This window comes from Pteropus vampyrus, unplaced genomic scaffold (genome assembly GCF_000151845.1).
Source record: "Pteropus vampyrus isolate Shadow unplaced genomic scaffold, Pvam_2.0 Scaffold9, whole genome shotgun sequence".
Classification (NCBI taxonomy): domain Eukaryota; kingdom Metazoa; phylum Chordata; class Mammalia; order Chiroptera; family Pteropodidae; genus Pteropus; species Pteropus vampyrus.
In genome coordinates, this window is record NW_011888790.1 from 9278329 (window position 1) to 9293500 (window position 15172).

Here is a 15172-nt window from a genome sequence, read left to right on the forward strand (position 1 = left end):
AGCAAAAGAAGCCAGATACAGAGTCCAAATTTTGTGATTTCATCTAAGTTTATAAGCAGGCAGTTAATCGAAAATATCGAGATAGAGAAGTCAACCTGCTATGGCAGAGGACGTGGTTAGTAACTGGCAGACAACACATGGTGGGGGAGGGATACAGATAATGTTCTACTTCTAGAAACTTGGTATTTTAGGGTTGTGTAAATTCTTATGCTATAAACCTAAAACGTGTTCACTGTGTGAATGTGTTTTAGTTCAAAAACAGTTTTCTTTAAAAAAAAAAGAGACGTAGATATGTGATAACTAAATGATGCCCTGCCCAAAGATATCATATCCTAATCCTCAGAACATGTAAAATGCTCATTTATATGATATGATAAAAGGACTTTGCAGATGGGATTACAGATCTGGAGATGAAGAGATTATCCAGGATATCCAGGTAGGCTAAAGTGCAATCACAAGGGTCCTTATAAGAGAAAAGCAGAGGGACAAGGGTCTACAGAAAGGAGTGTCAGAGTGACATCACACAAGAAAGACTTAACCAGCCATTGCTGGCTGTGAAGATAGAAAAAGGGGCCATGAGCCAAGGAATGAAGTCAGCCTCTAGAAGCTGAAAAAGGCAAGGAACAGATTCTTCTCTGAAGCTTCCAGAAGGAATGTAGCCCTGTCAACATCTTGATTTTATGTCTGATCTCTAGATCTGTAAGAGAAGAAATTTGAGTGTTTTAGAACACTGTCTAGGATAATTTTTTACAGCAGCAATAGGAAATTAATACATGACACCTTCATGTATTTAAAGGTATGAAAACAAAAGTTTCCAGGAAATAAGAATAAGGCAAAAAGATAAGTTACAAGAAAGTACTGCCTGACAATTACAGCAGTCTGAAAATATAAAAAGCTACCGCAGGAACTGGTAGGTTTTCTATGTCTCTTAAAGCCAAGGCTGGATGTCAGTAGTCAGAGAAGTTGTTGAGAAATTTAAGTGGAATGCACCGAAGGACTGTGACAGTCGATACCAACCCAAAGATTTTAAAAGATAAAAGATAAAAGATAAATAATAATAACAATAACTTTTAAACAACACTCACTAACTTTGAATGTATTTTATCAATGAGATTCAGCCAATATATACTGTGCACATACCAATGTCTCAGTTACTATACTGCACAGTTTATACAGGAGGAGAGAGAAGAGAGATACAGTATCTCCTAAGGTTGTGGCCATTGTTCCTAATTACAAAGAGAATACCCAAGGGCAAACTTTTCCCCAGTATCTTAAAGTGGCAGTACTGGGAACTAAAATCCAAAAATTCCACTTCTCTTTGTGTAGAAAAAAGCAAAATAAGCAAAACCTTTCAGTTAGACGCAAAATTACATTTAAAAAATATATTTATAACATATTACATCTTCATTTTATATAAGTAAGCCTTCTTACTTTGTTTCATGTAGGGTTCGTTTCCTAACTCGAAGAGGTGCTATGTTCGACTCTGGAAGGATAGGAGCACTTCCTTGTTTCTCCGTGGTTACATTTTGTTCTGGATCACTGATTACAGCCCTACACAGCAAAATACAAAGTTCGACAATTAAATGGGATAATGAATTGTGCTAGCATTCACATATTTGTAAACAGATGGAAAATCCCATATACGAAATGCAAATTTACACTGCTATCGGAATTATATATTTGTCAGATATTAAATGAATAATCGCCTTGTGATGGCATGGTGGGGATGAAAACAAAAATGAAGTAAGTTCATGAGATCATGGAAGGAGATACTTTGAAGATTGTACGTATATTATTTCAAAGAATTTACTGAAATGTATGTAGAATATCATTCTCTCTCTCACCTAATGAAACAATAACATTTTTATAGCTAAACTTAAGTTTTACATCTTAAGTTTAAGACGTAGGAAGTCGTAGACTACCAGTTTCTTCTGAAATCCTGCAATATACACATGTTGTCATGCAATTTAGCACAGCATGCTAAAATCTACATAGTTTTCCAAGGGTTATGAAACTCAGATAAAGTTTTACAATTCTTATAGTTAGAGCAAGTTTCCAAACTGTGTACCAAGTCACTGTGGGGTGCCACAGGGAACTCACAGGGACGCTGTGGTATACTTTTAATTTTTGAGGGAAACACAGTGATATTTGATATTTATTAAATACCACATGAATTACTTGCTCAAGGTAATTTACAGTTTCAAGAAAATATCATGCTACTCTCCTTCAGTGATGTCACATCTTTGCAAAACTGGATTTTCTATTGTCTTGTTTTAAAGAACAAGTGCCATGTGGAATAGAAAGTGAGGATGGCCACATCCTAAACAATTCTAAGGTTTGAGAGACTGTGCAGTGCGCAAAAAGTGCTTATATCTCATTAGTAAGTAAATATGCCTATTTAAGAAGAAAAACATTTTCTTTCCATTTATGTGTATAATTTTTTTCAAATAGCCATTAAGTTGTTATGAAGTAAATGCTCATTACTTTTTTAGACAAAAACACTTAAATAGAACTGATGGGTACTTCTATTGGCCTACAAGGGCTGTGAAAAAATTACTAACACACTCTGAGTACATCGAACAGAGAAAGTTGGGGAACCTCTGAGTTAGTAACTTATTGATTGACCAAAGATATGGGTTGTCATGCACAAAAAAGAAATTTTAACAAAAACTTTCTCAGTGGATTTCCGTTATCTGTTACTAACACTCACCTAGATAATTGGTCTATCATCACTTGCTCTGCAACAGTCTGCTTCTTCTTCTCAGCAGCCACAATTTCCTAAAAAGAGAAAATAAAGAAAATCTCATCGCCTATTAAGCAGAATAACACTACAGTTAACACAAGAGCCCAAAATATAAACCATTCACAGTACATGAGGCTGGAACTGAATTGGAATTATTCAACCTTGTATCAAAAATCTAAAAGAACAAACAAACACCTCCTACCATTAAAAGGATAATAATTTTTTCCATGCATATAATCCATTAATACTTAATCAAAAGTAGAAGCTCCTAAGAAATCTGGAAAATTTGGGCACAATCTTTTAAATGTTAGTCTACTATTGAATTTAGATTTTTGTTTAGTAGAAATTTAAGATGTATACTTCACACATCCAAATATGCCCCATATAAAGTGTATATCATTTCATATAGAACTGCATCTTGTGTTTTCTAAACTGGTGACACTTTATAATGTTGTTGTTTAGTAATAAATATAAAATAGCAATTAAAAAGTTAGAAAAACTGTGTAAATTATAAGTAAAGCAAGGTGCATTTTATATCAAATGTGACTCAGAAAGTGGGCACTAACTATAAACATTAAAATTATATACAAAAAAGATCAGCCTGAACGTAGATATAAAACCCAGAAAGAAGCAAAAGAGATGAGATTAATGAATATAGAGCCCATGCAGAAAGCCCACCTTGAGTGTTGACGTTTATGGTGGCTTATAGTTTGAAGGAAAGGTTAGACCCACCCTCAGGCACATTGATTTAGAACTCTCTGTAACTATAAATCATGTTAGAAGCAGAAGTCACACTGACACAAAGAATGTGATTACATTGAAAAATGACAAACAAACTACAAGATATGGACATAAAAACCACAGCTCACTGCTTCTGTTGTTCACTTCAGTAGTTTAAAATTAAATTAAAAATTTGTCACCTAAATTTTAAAAATAAATCAATACTAATTTTTGATGCATTCAAAGTTTATTCACATCTCCTTGAAAAACGCAGATAAATGAGTGCTACCACAATCACATGAAATGTACTTGGTAGTGAATTTAAATATATTGTCACTGATAAAGTAATTGTAAGGAAGAGAAATCTATCCAATGGGCCTTATGTATTGGTGACATGCATTTCAAGTATAACTTTAGACATATCAAAAAAGCCTTATTTGGGACACTATTTTGCCTTATAAAGTAGCTTCTTTATTTTTAGAATGATTTTCCTAATATTCTTTATTCTACTTAGCATAAATATCTAAATGATAATAGCTTAGAAAATAATGTGTATGTGGTTTTAATAAAAGAATTATAGCAAATTAGCAACTTGGGACATCCACAGAAAATCAGACCATCTGGTCGAGATTGATTACATATTGCTATCGAGTCAGAAGATAGTGATTCTGGATGAGTGTGATCCAAATAATATATATTGAATTTTACCTCAGTGACAATGATAATGTAACTGGATAAATCCGCATTGCTTTGTTATTATTTAGGCTATCTAAACCAGAGTTTGCCCAACTTTTGAGCCAACACACATAGGTATTCCATCAATCCATTACAGTTGTGCCTAAGATATTAATTACCTGGGAGTATCTGGGGTGACCAGTGGACTCCCACTTCACACAGCTTGGTCTGAATACCCCAGGACACTACAGAAATGGTGTTATCATCTATTTGTACCAGAACTGATCTAAGTAATGCTCATCAAACAATATAATTGATTCTGTAGAGAAGACAATTAATGTAGTTAATATTGAGAATCTAGAGTTTCGTTTCCTTTTCCTAAAGAAAGTTTACTTTATTCCTGTTCTTTTCTTTAACTGATCTGAATTTCTCTAGTTTTATTAGCTTATGACTTTCAAAAAAATAACCAGACTACTTTAGTAGGAGGAGCGATGCCAAATAAGCCCACTGATATAAATAGCAGCCAATTAACATTTGCAACAGTATAAACTAAATTTTTACAAACTGTCACATATTCAAGACAATTTCTCCACCGTAAATAATATACCAAATATCAGTCATTTGTAAAAATGAGGACTCAATTTGCACATTAACGTATGTTCACTTCATTCCAAATTCAGTTGTTGAAATTTATTCAATTGTAAGTTGTAGACTCTTAGAGGGCAAATTATCTCAATGATGTAACAAATAAGTAAAAATAATGATAACTTACAGAGTCAGATTTTCTTGTATTCTGCAGTGTATTATAAGGGTTGTCTGCATAACCCTGTTGTAAGAGGGCTTTTCTATCCAGAGTTGTAAGATCATCCGTGATTTCTTCTTCTCTTTGTACATACTATGTGTGAAAGCAATAAATAAACTCTCATACACATACTTAGAATATCTTTTTAACAAAATAAAGGATTATGTAACCACTGAGCACGTCAGTGATTATTTGTGTAGGGGTTAACAGTACAGACTCTGAAAATCAGATTTCTTGTTGGAATCTTTTCCACTTTCTAGCTAGATGACCTCTTTGTGCCTTGGCTTACCCAGGAAAATGGGAATTAATAATAGTAACTACTTCACAAACACATACATAAAGAGATTAAATAAGATGACACATGTCCAACACTTATAAAAGCACCTGACATACCATAAACATTAAATAAAACATAGTAACTATTATAACTATCATTGTTCCTTTGAGTCTTTATAAAGTTAATAAATGCAGGCATGCCCACTTCTTTCTATAATAAAATTCAGAGGTAAATTACTAAAAGATGGGGTGCATCTTTTGAGGAAAAAGATCCTTTGGGATCCTAAAGAGATAAACACTAAATTTTTCTTTGAATGTAAGATGTGCTTATATTCCCTTAACAAAAAAAAAAGTGTCCCAATAGGATAGCACCTGTCAAAAATTTAATAGATTTCAAAAGATTTTTTCCCCCAGGATTCGTTCTTAATTTAGACCTTCCTTGAAAAGTCCATCTTCATACTCTACTCTGTCTGCATGACCTTTGATTGCTACATAAAATTTTATTATACATTTGTTTGTGATCCATTGCCTACCTCTACTGCTGTAAATACCATGGAGGCAGGAATCCTGATTGTCGTTTTTATTGCAGTATCCCTGGTGCCAGAACAGGACTACAAACTGTAAGCACTTGATAAATATCTATTCAATGAATGAATGATGAATCTTGTTTAAATATTAACTATTGGGAAATCAACTTATGAAGACATTTTCTACTTTTATTTATTTACTTGCTAATATATTTGTCAGATTTTCTTTCAAGCATAAAGCTCTGCATAATGTTTAAGTTGGAAGAAACTTTCAAAAGCATTTTATTTTGTTCCAGCTTGTTTTTAACCTTACAAAAGGGTCTCGGTGACATTGCTACATGATATCTCAAATTTTTCCTCCTCAAACCAGACTTGCTTGTGGTTTACCCTACTCTTCCAATTGCTCCGGCCAAAAGCCTTAGAGTCATTCTTCATCCTCTCTTTCCCTCAAGCCTACAACCAATCCATTAGCAAATATTTTCAGCCCTCCCTTCAAAATCTATCCAGAGTCTTATAGATGTGAAAGGGATGTGAAATTATCCTGTCTACTATTATATATACTTGATTATTATATTTGTGTACATTGTTTGGATCTGAGAAATTCATTTTAATATAAAGAAAACCTAATAATCCCATAACTTTTGTTATTCTTTCAGCTAAACATCATGTGATTTAGTTAGTTCTAGATAATTCCTACATGAATTAGGAAAAATAGCTGATATGCCACACTTTCTTATAAATTAATCTTTTCTTACCTATTGGAAAATGATAAGCAAATACAACTATCAAACTTCCTTGAAAATACATTACTCTTATAAAAAGTTAACTGCATCAAGAATTGTATTCAACTGTTCTCTTCTTTATGGCCAGTCGTATCATAAAACTGTGTTTCCAAAATTTTATTTCCAAAATTCACAATTTTTCCTGTAAGCTTATGAAAAGCCATTAGACGTATTATGTTTACTTTGCTCAAAATGGTGAATTTATACCTAATATATTCAAAATGGTGAATTTATACCTAATTAATACTAAATGAAAGTGTCACAATTCTAACAATTCATGATATTAAAAAACATCTCTCAAAATGAGACAGAACATAATCATAGAGTAATGACAGTTTTAGAATAAAACAGCATCACTAGAAAGTCTGAAACCACTTTTCAACTTTAATATTTAGACTATGAGATCAAGAGTCAAGACAGCTACATCAAAAACAACTATACTGTACAATGTCTTAATTCCAATCCAAGGCAAGTGAAAAATTTCCAACAGAGAAAACATGATCAGGTCATATGAGTAGAGTTTTCACATCCAAAGATTGTGATAATAACCCTTTAGGGCTATTGTGAAAAATAAACTAGTTAATGTAAGTAAAATCCTTAAAATAATCTCTGGCACTTAGAAATAAATGTTAGCTATTATACCTATTATGATTAACAGTAAGATATAGCAGACAAAGAGATGTTTCTATTATGAGTGGACTCTTTTTAAATTTCATTCAAATTTTATAAAACATTATACATTACCATGTCATCTATCTTGTTTCTTGGAGACTGTTCATGTGTGATATTTGATTTTGTCTTTTCTGCATTTCTCTGACTATACCATTTATATCCTTCTTTCATTTCAGTCTTATATTGCTGACACTTTAGTTTATATTTGCCTGCTGATGCCGGCAAATTTTCGGGTATTATGTCTTCCTCCTAGAGGTAAAAGAAAAAGTATGCTATCCACTAGAAAAAAATCAAAATATTAATTTTTCTTATTAACATTAACAGGTTTATCATTTACCTTAGCATTTATGCCTAAAAGATAGACCACGACATCTATGGTCTAAATAGGAGATAGTTAAAACATTTAGCTGTAAAGCATCATGTAGCAATCAGAGCAGACAGAACTGTTCAGAATGGGTGCTGGACTTAAATACTAGTCAGCCTCTGCCTTGTTTCCTAATAAAATTCAGTCCTGCTTCTAAAATAATTCGAAAGGACAAAAAACTTTTCTTTCTTTTTAGGAGTTTTAGATAGGCCTTTTTTCTTGCTCCAGAAAAACTCCATTGTCAATCATTTCCTCTAGAATATTAGGAATTGGAGATCACTAATACTAAGAAGCACTGGTTGCCACTTCCAGAACATTAAGATGTTCTCCCTTCTGGCATTATTTGGTTCCCTTCTGTATTTCCATAGGAGTGAGAGATAATAGAGACAGTAGGTAAGACAAATCTAAAAGAAGTATTAAGCAAACACTAGGGCACACATATTGGCCCAGAGAGGGACAGCCACTCCAAAAGGAACATAAAGCCAGTACAACCATTAAAAACTGTTGATATTATCCAAGTTTAACACAAAGGAGAAGGAGGAGGCAAAGCTTTAGTGAAAACTATAGCCTGATACAGATTAGGGTACTACCGGTGTGTTTTATCCAAAATGAGGCTGAGGAGAACCCGAATAGGGCCAGTTTGATGAGAAAGACTAACCAAGACAGAAAAGCAAGTCCTAACTCATAGATTACTGGCCAGAACTTGTGTTCATAACATGAAATAAAACACATTGTGTAAAGAAGAAATATGTCCCAAGGAGATCACTTGGAATTAGTAGAGCTATTTATTTATTCCATAGTATACTAGCAGCCTAAAGTCGGAGTTATGTTTCCAAAAGATCAGTCTTATATTTTTCAACTAGTAAGATCTGATCTAATAGTCTGCCATAATGTTTAAATTCCTAGATTTCCTATTAGGATAAATGTGTACTTTATCAATTTTGTAAGGCATTTAAAAAATATCATTCTATGGGAGAAAAAAAACGTAAAACAAAGTAAAATTATTTCACCAACATTATTGTTTGGGATGTTAATATATAAAATGCTTAGATCGGATAAAATATAGACTGAACATAATGAAATTTCTGGATTAAATACAATGCTAAAATGCAAACTATGATTTTGAATGATGGTAATAAGAAATAAATACTAACCATTTAATTTAGATGATGCTGAGTATATGGTATTTGACATGATGTGACCCAATCAAGAGATGAATTTGGTGGGTCGAAATGAATATGCGCTGTACTAAGTGGAATATATGAAAAATCACCTTAAAAATAAAATTAAATACTTACTATATGCTATATGTAATGCTGTGTTCAAATGTTATTACATTAAATACCAAGTAAAAATTACCTCATCATCAGAACCAACAAGGCTTCCCAAATCAAGTCGTGGGACCCTGAAAGAAATAATCTATGCATCTCATAATTTTAAAAATGAGACTTATTGTAATAGTTACAAATCATATATGCTGCATTTTATATAAAAAAGTACACTGAAGCCAATTGTGTACCGGTTCCTACCATCTCTGATAAGTTTCTGTTAAACATTCGGTGTTTTTTGAGCTGACTATTAACAAAATATTATTAAAAATAAAATTCTATACACTTATAATTAAATAAGTTATATTAACAACAAAAGTAATAACTATAGCAGAAATTTAATCAGTGGCGTTAATTAATGACGTTTTAATGCTTTATTTTCTTCTATCTTATTATCTTTGAATTAACTCTCTTCCAGTATAGGAAATAATTATTTTTTTAGGACTTAAACTATGCCCTATACAAACAATCTTACATAATGGTAAAGAACAGTATTTATAAAATTTAAAAGCTTAAGCCAAATTAAGACTTCGCTTGGCAATAGCTTTGTCACTTTGGGCAAATCACATAACTTTTATCAATCTTGTCTTCTTCGTCTGTTAAATAAAGATGGCAGTGCCTTTTAGAAAAAAAGAAAAGAACAAAGGTAATAAATACTCAAAAGTCATCACTTCTTAATGATTTTACTATACTTCACTATTATCTGTATCCTAAAGGTTATTCATATCTATTGTATCTGTGTGGTAATATAACGGCATACATCTCCTTCCAAATCTGTGTTCACTGATATTACATTGAAAGCTTGAAATCAATCACAGTAGGATTATTTACACAGAAATGGGCAAATGCTATGAATCAGGACTTGATTTATTACTTTGTTGATTTCTGAGACTTAAAAAAGGGTGGAGAAAATGTCAATAGTGCATATTAAACCTAAAAGTGTATCATGTCTTAACTGTTACATCGTGAATAACAAAAAACTGAGGAACTATTATTGTTCCAGTATTCAAAACTACCTCTTGATACAGCAAAGAAATCGCTCACTTTGTGCTACTACAAATGAAAATATCAACCAACATTAATGCTGGAACTACACTAGTTCATCAATTACAACCATAGCTTAGCTACAGATACAAGATAGCTTAGCTACAGATACAAGAGTTTGGCAAAAAAAAAAAAACAGAGAAATTTTTCTGTGAATCTATTGGCTATATGGAATTGACAATGAAAAGTTTATATATTTTATTAGTATTTGTAAGTTGCTTGCTACACATCCTTTATAGCAGTAAAATTTATAATCAACTTAAAATATACTTAAGTTTATCTATAATTAACAATTAAAATTTATAATAAACTTAAAGTACACTTTTGGAAAAATGTTATGTTAATAACATTCACCAGTGCACAATTGATGGCCATTACAAACTCAGTATCTAGTGCTTCCACCTGGCTCTATGGTTGTCTAGATGAGCATACAGGTACCTATTATGCAGAACCACAAGAAATTGCTGATATCTGCCCATTTTTAATCTATAAAAATGTCGATTTCATATGGCTCAGCCTAAATTTTTTATTTCTATTTCCAAGAAGCTCTGTAATCTAAAATACTTGAAAGAATATAAAAATCACATCCTTCCAAATTTTAAAAGGGAAAAATGTGAAGTATAAAACAAATTAATATATTCTAGTCCCAAATAAAATCATTTTAATAACACTGATAAAATTATCATATTCTTCAAGATAAAAGTTCAGATAAAGTTCATTTTGACTATCCTAGTTATAAAATGAAAAATTCATCAAATTCATTTTGACTATCCTAGTTATAAAATGAAAAATTGTAGATATTCTTAAATAAATGCACTTAGCTGAATATTCTAAATAAAGCAACATTTAACTTTTTCAGAAAAATATATTAATAATGTTAAATAAAATAAAATAAACAAGAGAAGTATTACCTTTAATCCTACTATACTATCACAAGAGCCACTTTAATTTTGGCATAGTAATTTTCAGGCCATCCATATACATATAAATTTTTCTGTGGTTCACAATTATAACTATATGTATATAATTTTGCCTTCTTTTTTACCTGTCAGTGTATTATAAATATGTGCCCATTATACAGCTCAAACATGAAGAAATATAACTTACACAGGTAGACAAGGATTCTGCATTGCCCATGATTTGGAAGTCCATTCTTTCTTCAATTAAAAAAAAAGAATCAGTACACATATACCTTTTATTTTTACTTTAAAAAATAAGCAATGAGTCAATGCAATAAGTCTAATTATAACTTTTCTCAGTAAGTTTTATATAATAAATATTTATTAATCCCTTTACTGTCCTTGAGACACAGAAATAGGATGATAAGCAACATAGATAATGCCTACCCACATAGCACTCTGTCTGCTGGAGAAGACATTTACTCAAACAATAATATGAAAAGTAAGCACTATGACAGAATAGCTAAACATAGCGTGTGTACCCAACTTAGTCTAGGGAATTGAGGAATTCTATACAAAAACAAAGCAGTAACCTTTAAATGGAGTTCTAAAGGATAAATAGGAGTTAGCCAGATGAAGAGAAGGGAGAAAATCGCTTCAGCCAAGAGGAACAACTTGTGCTGAAGTTGTATACATGTCACTATAAATTTGTCTACTCCTATAAAATGTAGAACATAAAGAGTTAACTCTAATGTAATCTATGAACTGTGAGTGATAATGATGTGTCATGTCGGTTCATCAGTTGCAACAAATGTACCGCTTTGGTGGGGAAGGTTATTAATGGGGAGAGGCTATTCATGTGTGGTTTCGGTGGGGTATACAGGAAATCTCTGTACCTTCCACTGAATTTTGCTATGAACCTAAAACTGTTATAAAAAATAAAATCTATTAAAAAAAAAAAAAGACAGGACATAAATAATCCAACATTTTAAATAAAAGGCCAGGTAGTAAATATTTTTGGCTTCATGGGCGATGGAGTCTCTGCCACAACCACCCCCTCCACTCTGCTGTCATAATGAGAATACCCAGATAATTCATAAATAAATGAGTATGGCTGTGTTCCAATAAAACTTTATTTACAGAAACAGAGCTGGGCCATAGTTTGCTGACTCCTGAGCCAAGGGATTTATAAACTATAATTTATCCTTATTTTGGCTTGGCTAGCACAATTTCATATTCTGGATTGGCCGAAGGATTTATAGACTAATTTATATTTATTCTGGATTGGCTACCACCAAATTGGCTTCAACATTTTTATAATGGTATGTATACTGTTTTTGCAATCTTTTATTATGAGTTATTTCTATGTTACTACTTTAAATGATCATTTTTATATCTATATAATATTCTAGCTAAAGGTTGTACCATAATTTATCTAATATTCCTCAATTGCTATATATTTTTCCATATTTGATTCACTATTTAAAAAAACATACTTTAAAAAAATCCCTTTCTTTTTCACTTGGCTTTTTCTAGATTTTGGATTATTCCCATAGGACAGATTACCAGGAATGGAATTATATTAGCATTAAATAATTTGAAAACTTTGGTAGTTCAATACACATTGCCAATTTCATTTCTAAAAATGTGGTGCCAATTTATAATTCATCAACTCTAGTTCTGACTATCTTCAATTCACATTTTCCCTTAATTTGATAGAGGCATAAAGGTAAATCATTATGTTAATTTTCATTCCTTTAATTATTAGTGAGCTGAACAGCTTTTTTTTTAGTTTTATTTCCTACAAGTATCTATCAGTTGATGTTTGTAATGATATTTGAAGCATTAAGTACCACTTTACAAAGTTTATGTATTATTTCTTGCTTTTAATTCCAGCTTTTAGAACATGCTAGAAATGGTACTGATAAATATAATATTGATACTTTGTTGATAAACTCTCTAAGAAACAATAACCTGGATATCTAATACTATTTTTTTCTTAAGGAATAAGAGTTCTAAAATAAACATGAACTTGTCCCCCAAAGCTAGATCTTCCTAATAGGGAGATAAAGGCATTAAGACTTAAAGAAAGATATATCTGGGCAGGAAATGTTAATTTTAGAAATCATTTTTTAAGAGCTTAAACCTTGAGCTTTTCCTAGCAACCAGGAAAAAAGTTGAAGCCTCAATAATATTATAATCAATCAGTGGGAAGACTGTGATACTGTACTTGATATTTTTGACTAATAAGAAAGATTGCTTTGATTCAAATTATCAGAGAATTCAGATTTAACCCATAATATTGTGAACCATAAGATCCCCAAAGCACCAACTCATTCATATAAGAAAGATGACTGAACACAGAGCTAAGAATACAGATCTCGAAGTCAGAACTGAAGTTCAAACTCCTGGCAAATCACTTAATCTCTAAGAGTCTCAGTTCCTCCATATCTAAAAGAAGGTTAAAAATAATACCTACCTCAAAGATTTATTGTAAGAATTAAGTGATATAAGTTCTCGAAATGTTTATTATGGTTACTGACAAGCATAAGCATTCAATATTTGGAAAAAGAACAGCAAGGAAACATACATCCTTTTTATGTATTTCTAAACTAAAATTTATGTCTATCTAATTATGTGGTAGATACAAAAACAAAGTAGCTTTAAACATGCACTTAACTTAATCTCTGATATACACAAAAGTGAAATTATGAAGGGTGGGAAGAATAAAAGTCCTAATAATAGAAGCCCAGGTTCTCTTACAATCTGACTAGTACAAAATATAACTTGACATTTTTACTTCTTTCTACTATTTTTACTTTTTTATATTTTCTGCAGACATACACGGATGAGTTTTAAATAATCATAAGAAAACAGTAACAACAAGCTTAATTTTTAAAAATAAAACTAATACAAGCAGTGATAATTTTCAAGTAATGATTATCTTCCATTTTAGTGGTTTAATTCTTCAAAGCACAGAAATATTAATCTTAAATATTTGTGAATATAAGCAGCCAAAATAATATGAAGAAAAGAGTCAAAATTATTCAGTGAATCATTCTACAAGAGAGGAATTATATAGCACACATACCTGCAGTGGTTTCTTTCTTCCAGAGAATGACTGAATTTGATTGCTAGGAGAGGTGGCAACTCCTTTAACCTCTAAATCCATCAAGTTCATGTATTTATTGAGCAGTATACTTTGAAAAAGATAAAATATACAAAAGATGATAATTCTTACTCTAATTTTAAATAAATCATACAAACTACATAATAATGCAACATAGGAAGAAATCGCATGGTCCATCACTTTTACTTCTTTCACCAAAGTTAACTATTTGTGGAGCAATTACAATATGTGAGACAACATTTGTGGGGCAAATACTAGTCTGAATAATGACCCCCCCATATATCCATCACAAGGTCCTAATCATCAGACCTTATGAATATGTTACCTTCCATGACATAAAGGACTTTTCAAATGTGATTAAGTTAAACGTTTTGAGATTGCGGGTTGTCCTGCTTTAGTCTAGTGGGTCCAATGTAATCGCCAGGGTTCTTAGAAAAGGGTCACGGGATGATCAGAGTGAGACAGAGAAGATGTAAGGATGGGAGCACAGGTCAGAAAGGAACAAAGGTGCTATGCAGCTGGCTTTGAAAATGGAGGGAGAGGTCATGAGCAGCCTCAAGAAGCTAGAAGACGCAAGGAAGGGATTCTTCCCTAGCACTTCCAGAAGGAATACAGCTTTGTTAACACCTCAATTTTATGTCTGACCTCTAGATCTGTAAGACGAGAAATCTGTGTTGTTGTTTGCTTGTGATCATGGCTATTGTATTTGCCATGATGATTAGTGGCCAACAAACCCAAGTTGAGACAAGGATGTTGAACAATCAGCTAGGTGATTTTCTCCACACATCAGCCACACAACTATTTGGACCTCAGTAACTACTACAGCCACTTCAAATCACTATAGGTCATTTTAAACTACTACAATTCATTTGCAAATAATAAAAACAACAAAATTTAAACCCTCAGATTTTCAGGTCCACCTCAGTTGTGTCTGTCTCTGCCCAAACTGCTGCAACTCATGAGAGGTTACTGCTAGCATGCAATGAACATCGCTGACAACAGATCCAAGTCTACCATAGTATCCTTAGTGCTACCAAAATGGAGTAAACTTACCTCCCACTTTTCTCATTTTTTTTAAAGGATGATTATTTCCATTTCCAATTATCATTACTTCTCTCTTGACCAGCAATATTAGTGATTAGACTGTTGCATATATCAAATCAGAACGTGATGGAAAGCAAAGAATAAGTTGATCAAATCCAATCCATAA

At 32.1% G+C, this 15172-nt stretch overlaps 1 protein-coding gene across 11 annotated transcripts in view; it reads right to left on the reverse strand.

Moving 5' to 3' along the window:
* The window catches only part of CAPS2 (calcyphosine 2), a 40444-nt gene that overhangs the window by 23977 nt on the left and 1295 nt on the right, over nt 1-15172 (reverse strand). For 3 of the 11 annotated variants that reach the window (XM_023520936.1, XM_023520965.1, XM_011374470.2), the window contains 7 exons: nt 13924-14032; nt 11041-11090; nt 8921-8966; nt 7270-7446; nt 4911-5033; nt 2711-2778; nt 1432-1551 (listed from right to left, as the gene is read on the reverse strand). In XM_023520936.1, the coding sequence (XP_023376704.1) occupies nt 1432-1551; nt 2711-2778; nt 4911-5033; nt 7270-7446; nt 8921-8966; nt 11041-11090; nt 13924-14013 (674 nt within the window). In that variant the 5' untranslated portion in view covers nt 14014-14032. Of the gene's footprint in view, nt 1-1431; nt 1552-2710; nt 2779-4317; nt 4449-4910; nt 5034-7269; nt 7447-8715; nt 8835-8920; nt 8967-11040; nt 11091-13923; nt 14033-15015; nt 15100-15172 lie in introns of those variants that run through there. The other 8 variants (XM_023520943.1, XM_023520950.1, XM_011374476.2 and 5 more) reach the window with 7 other exon arrangements.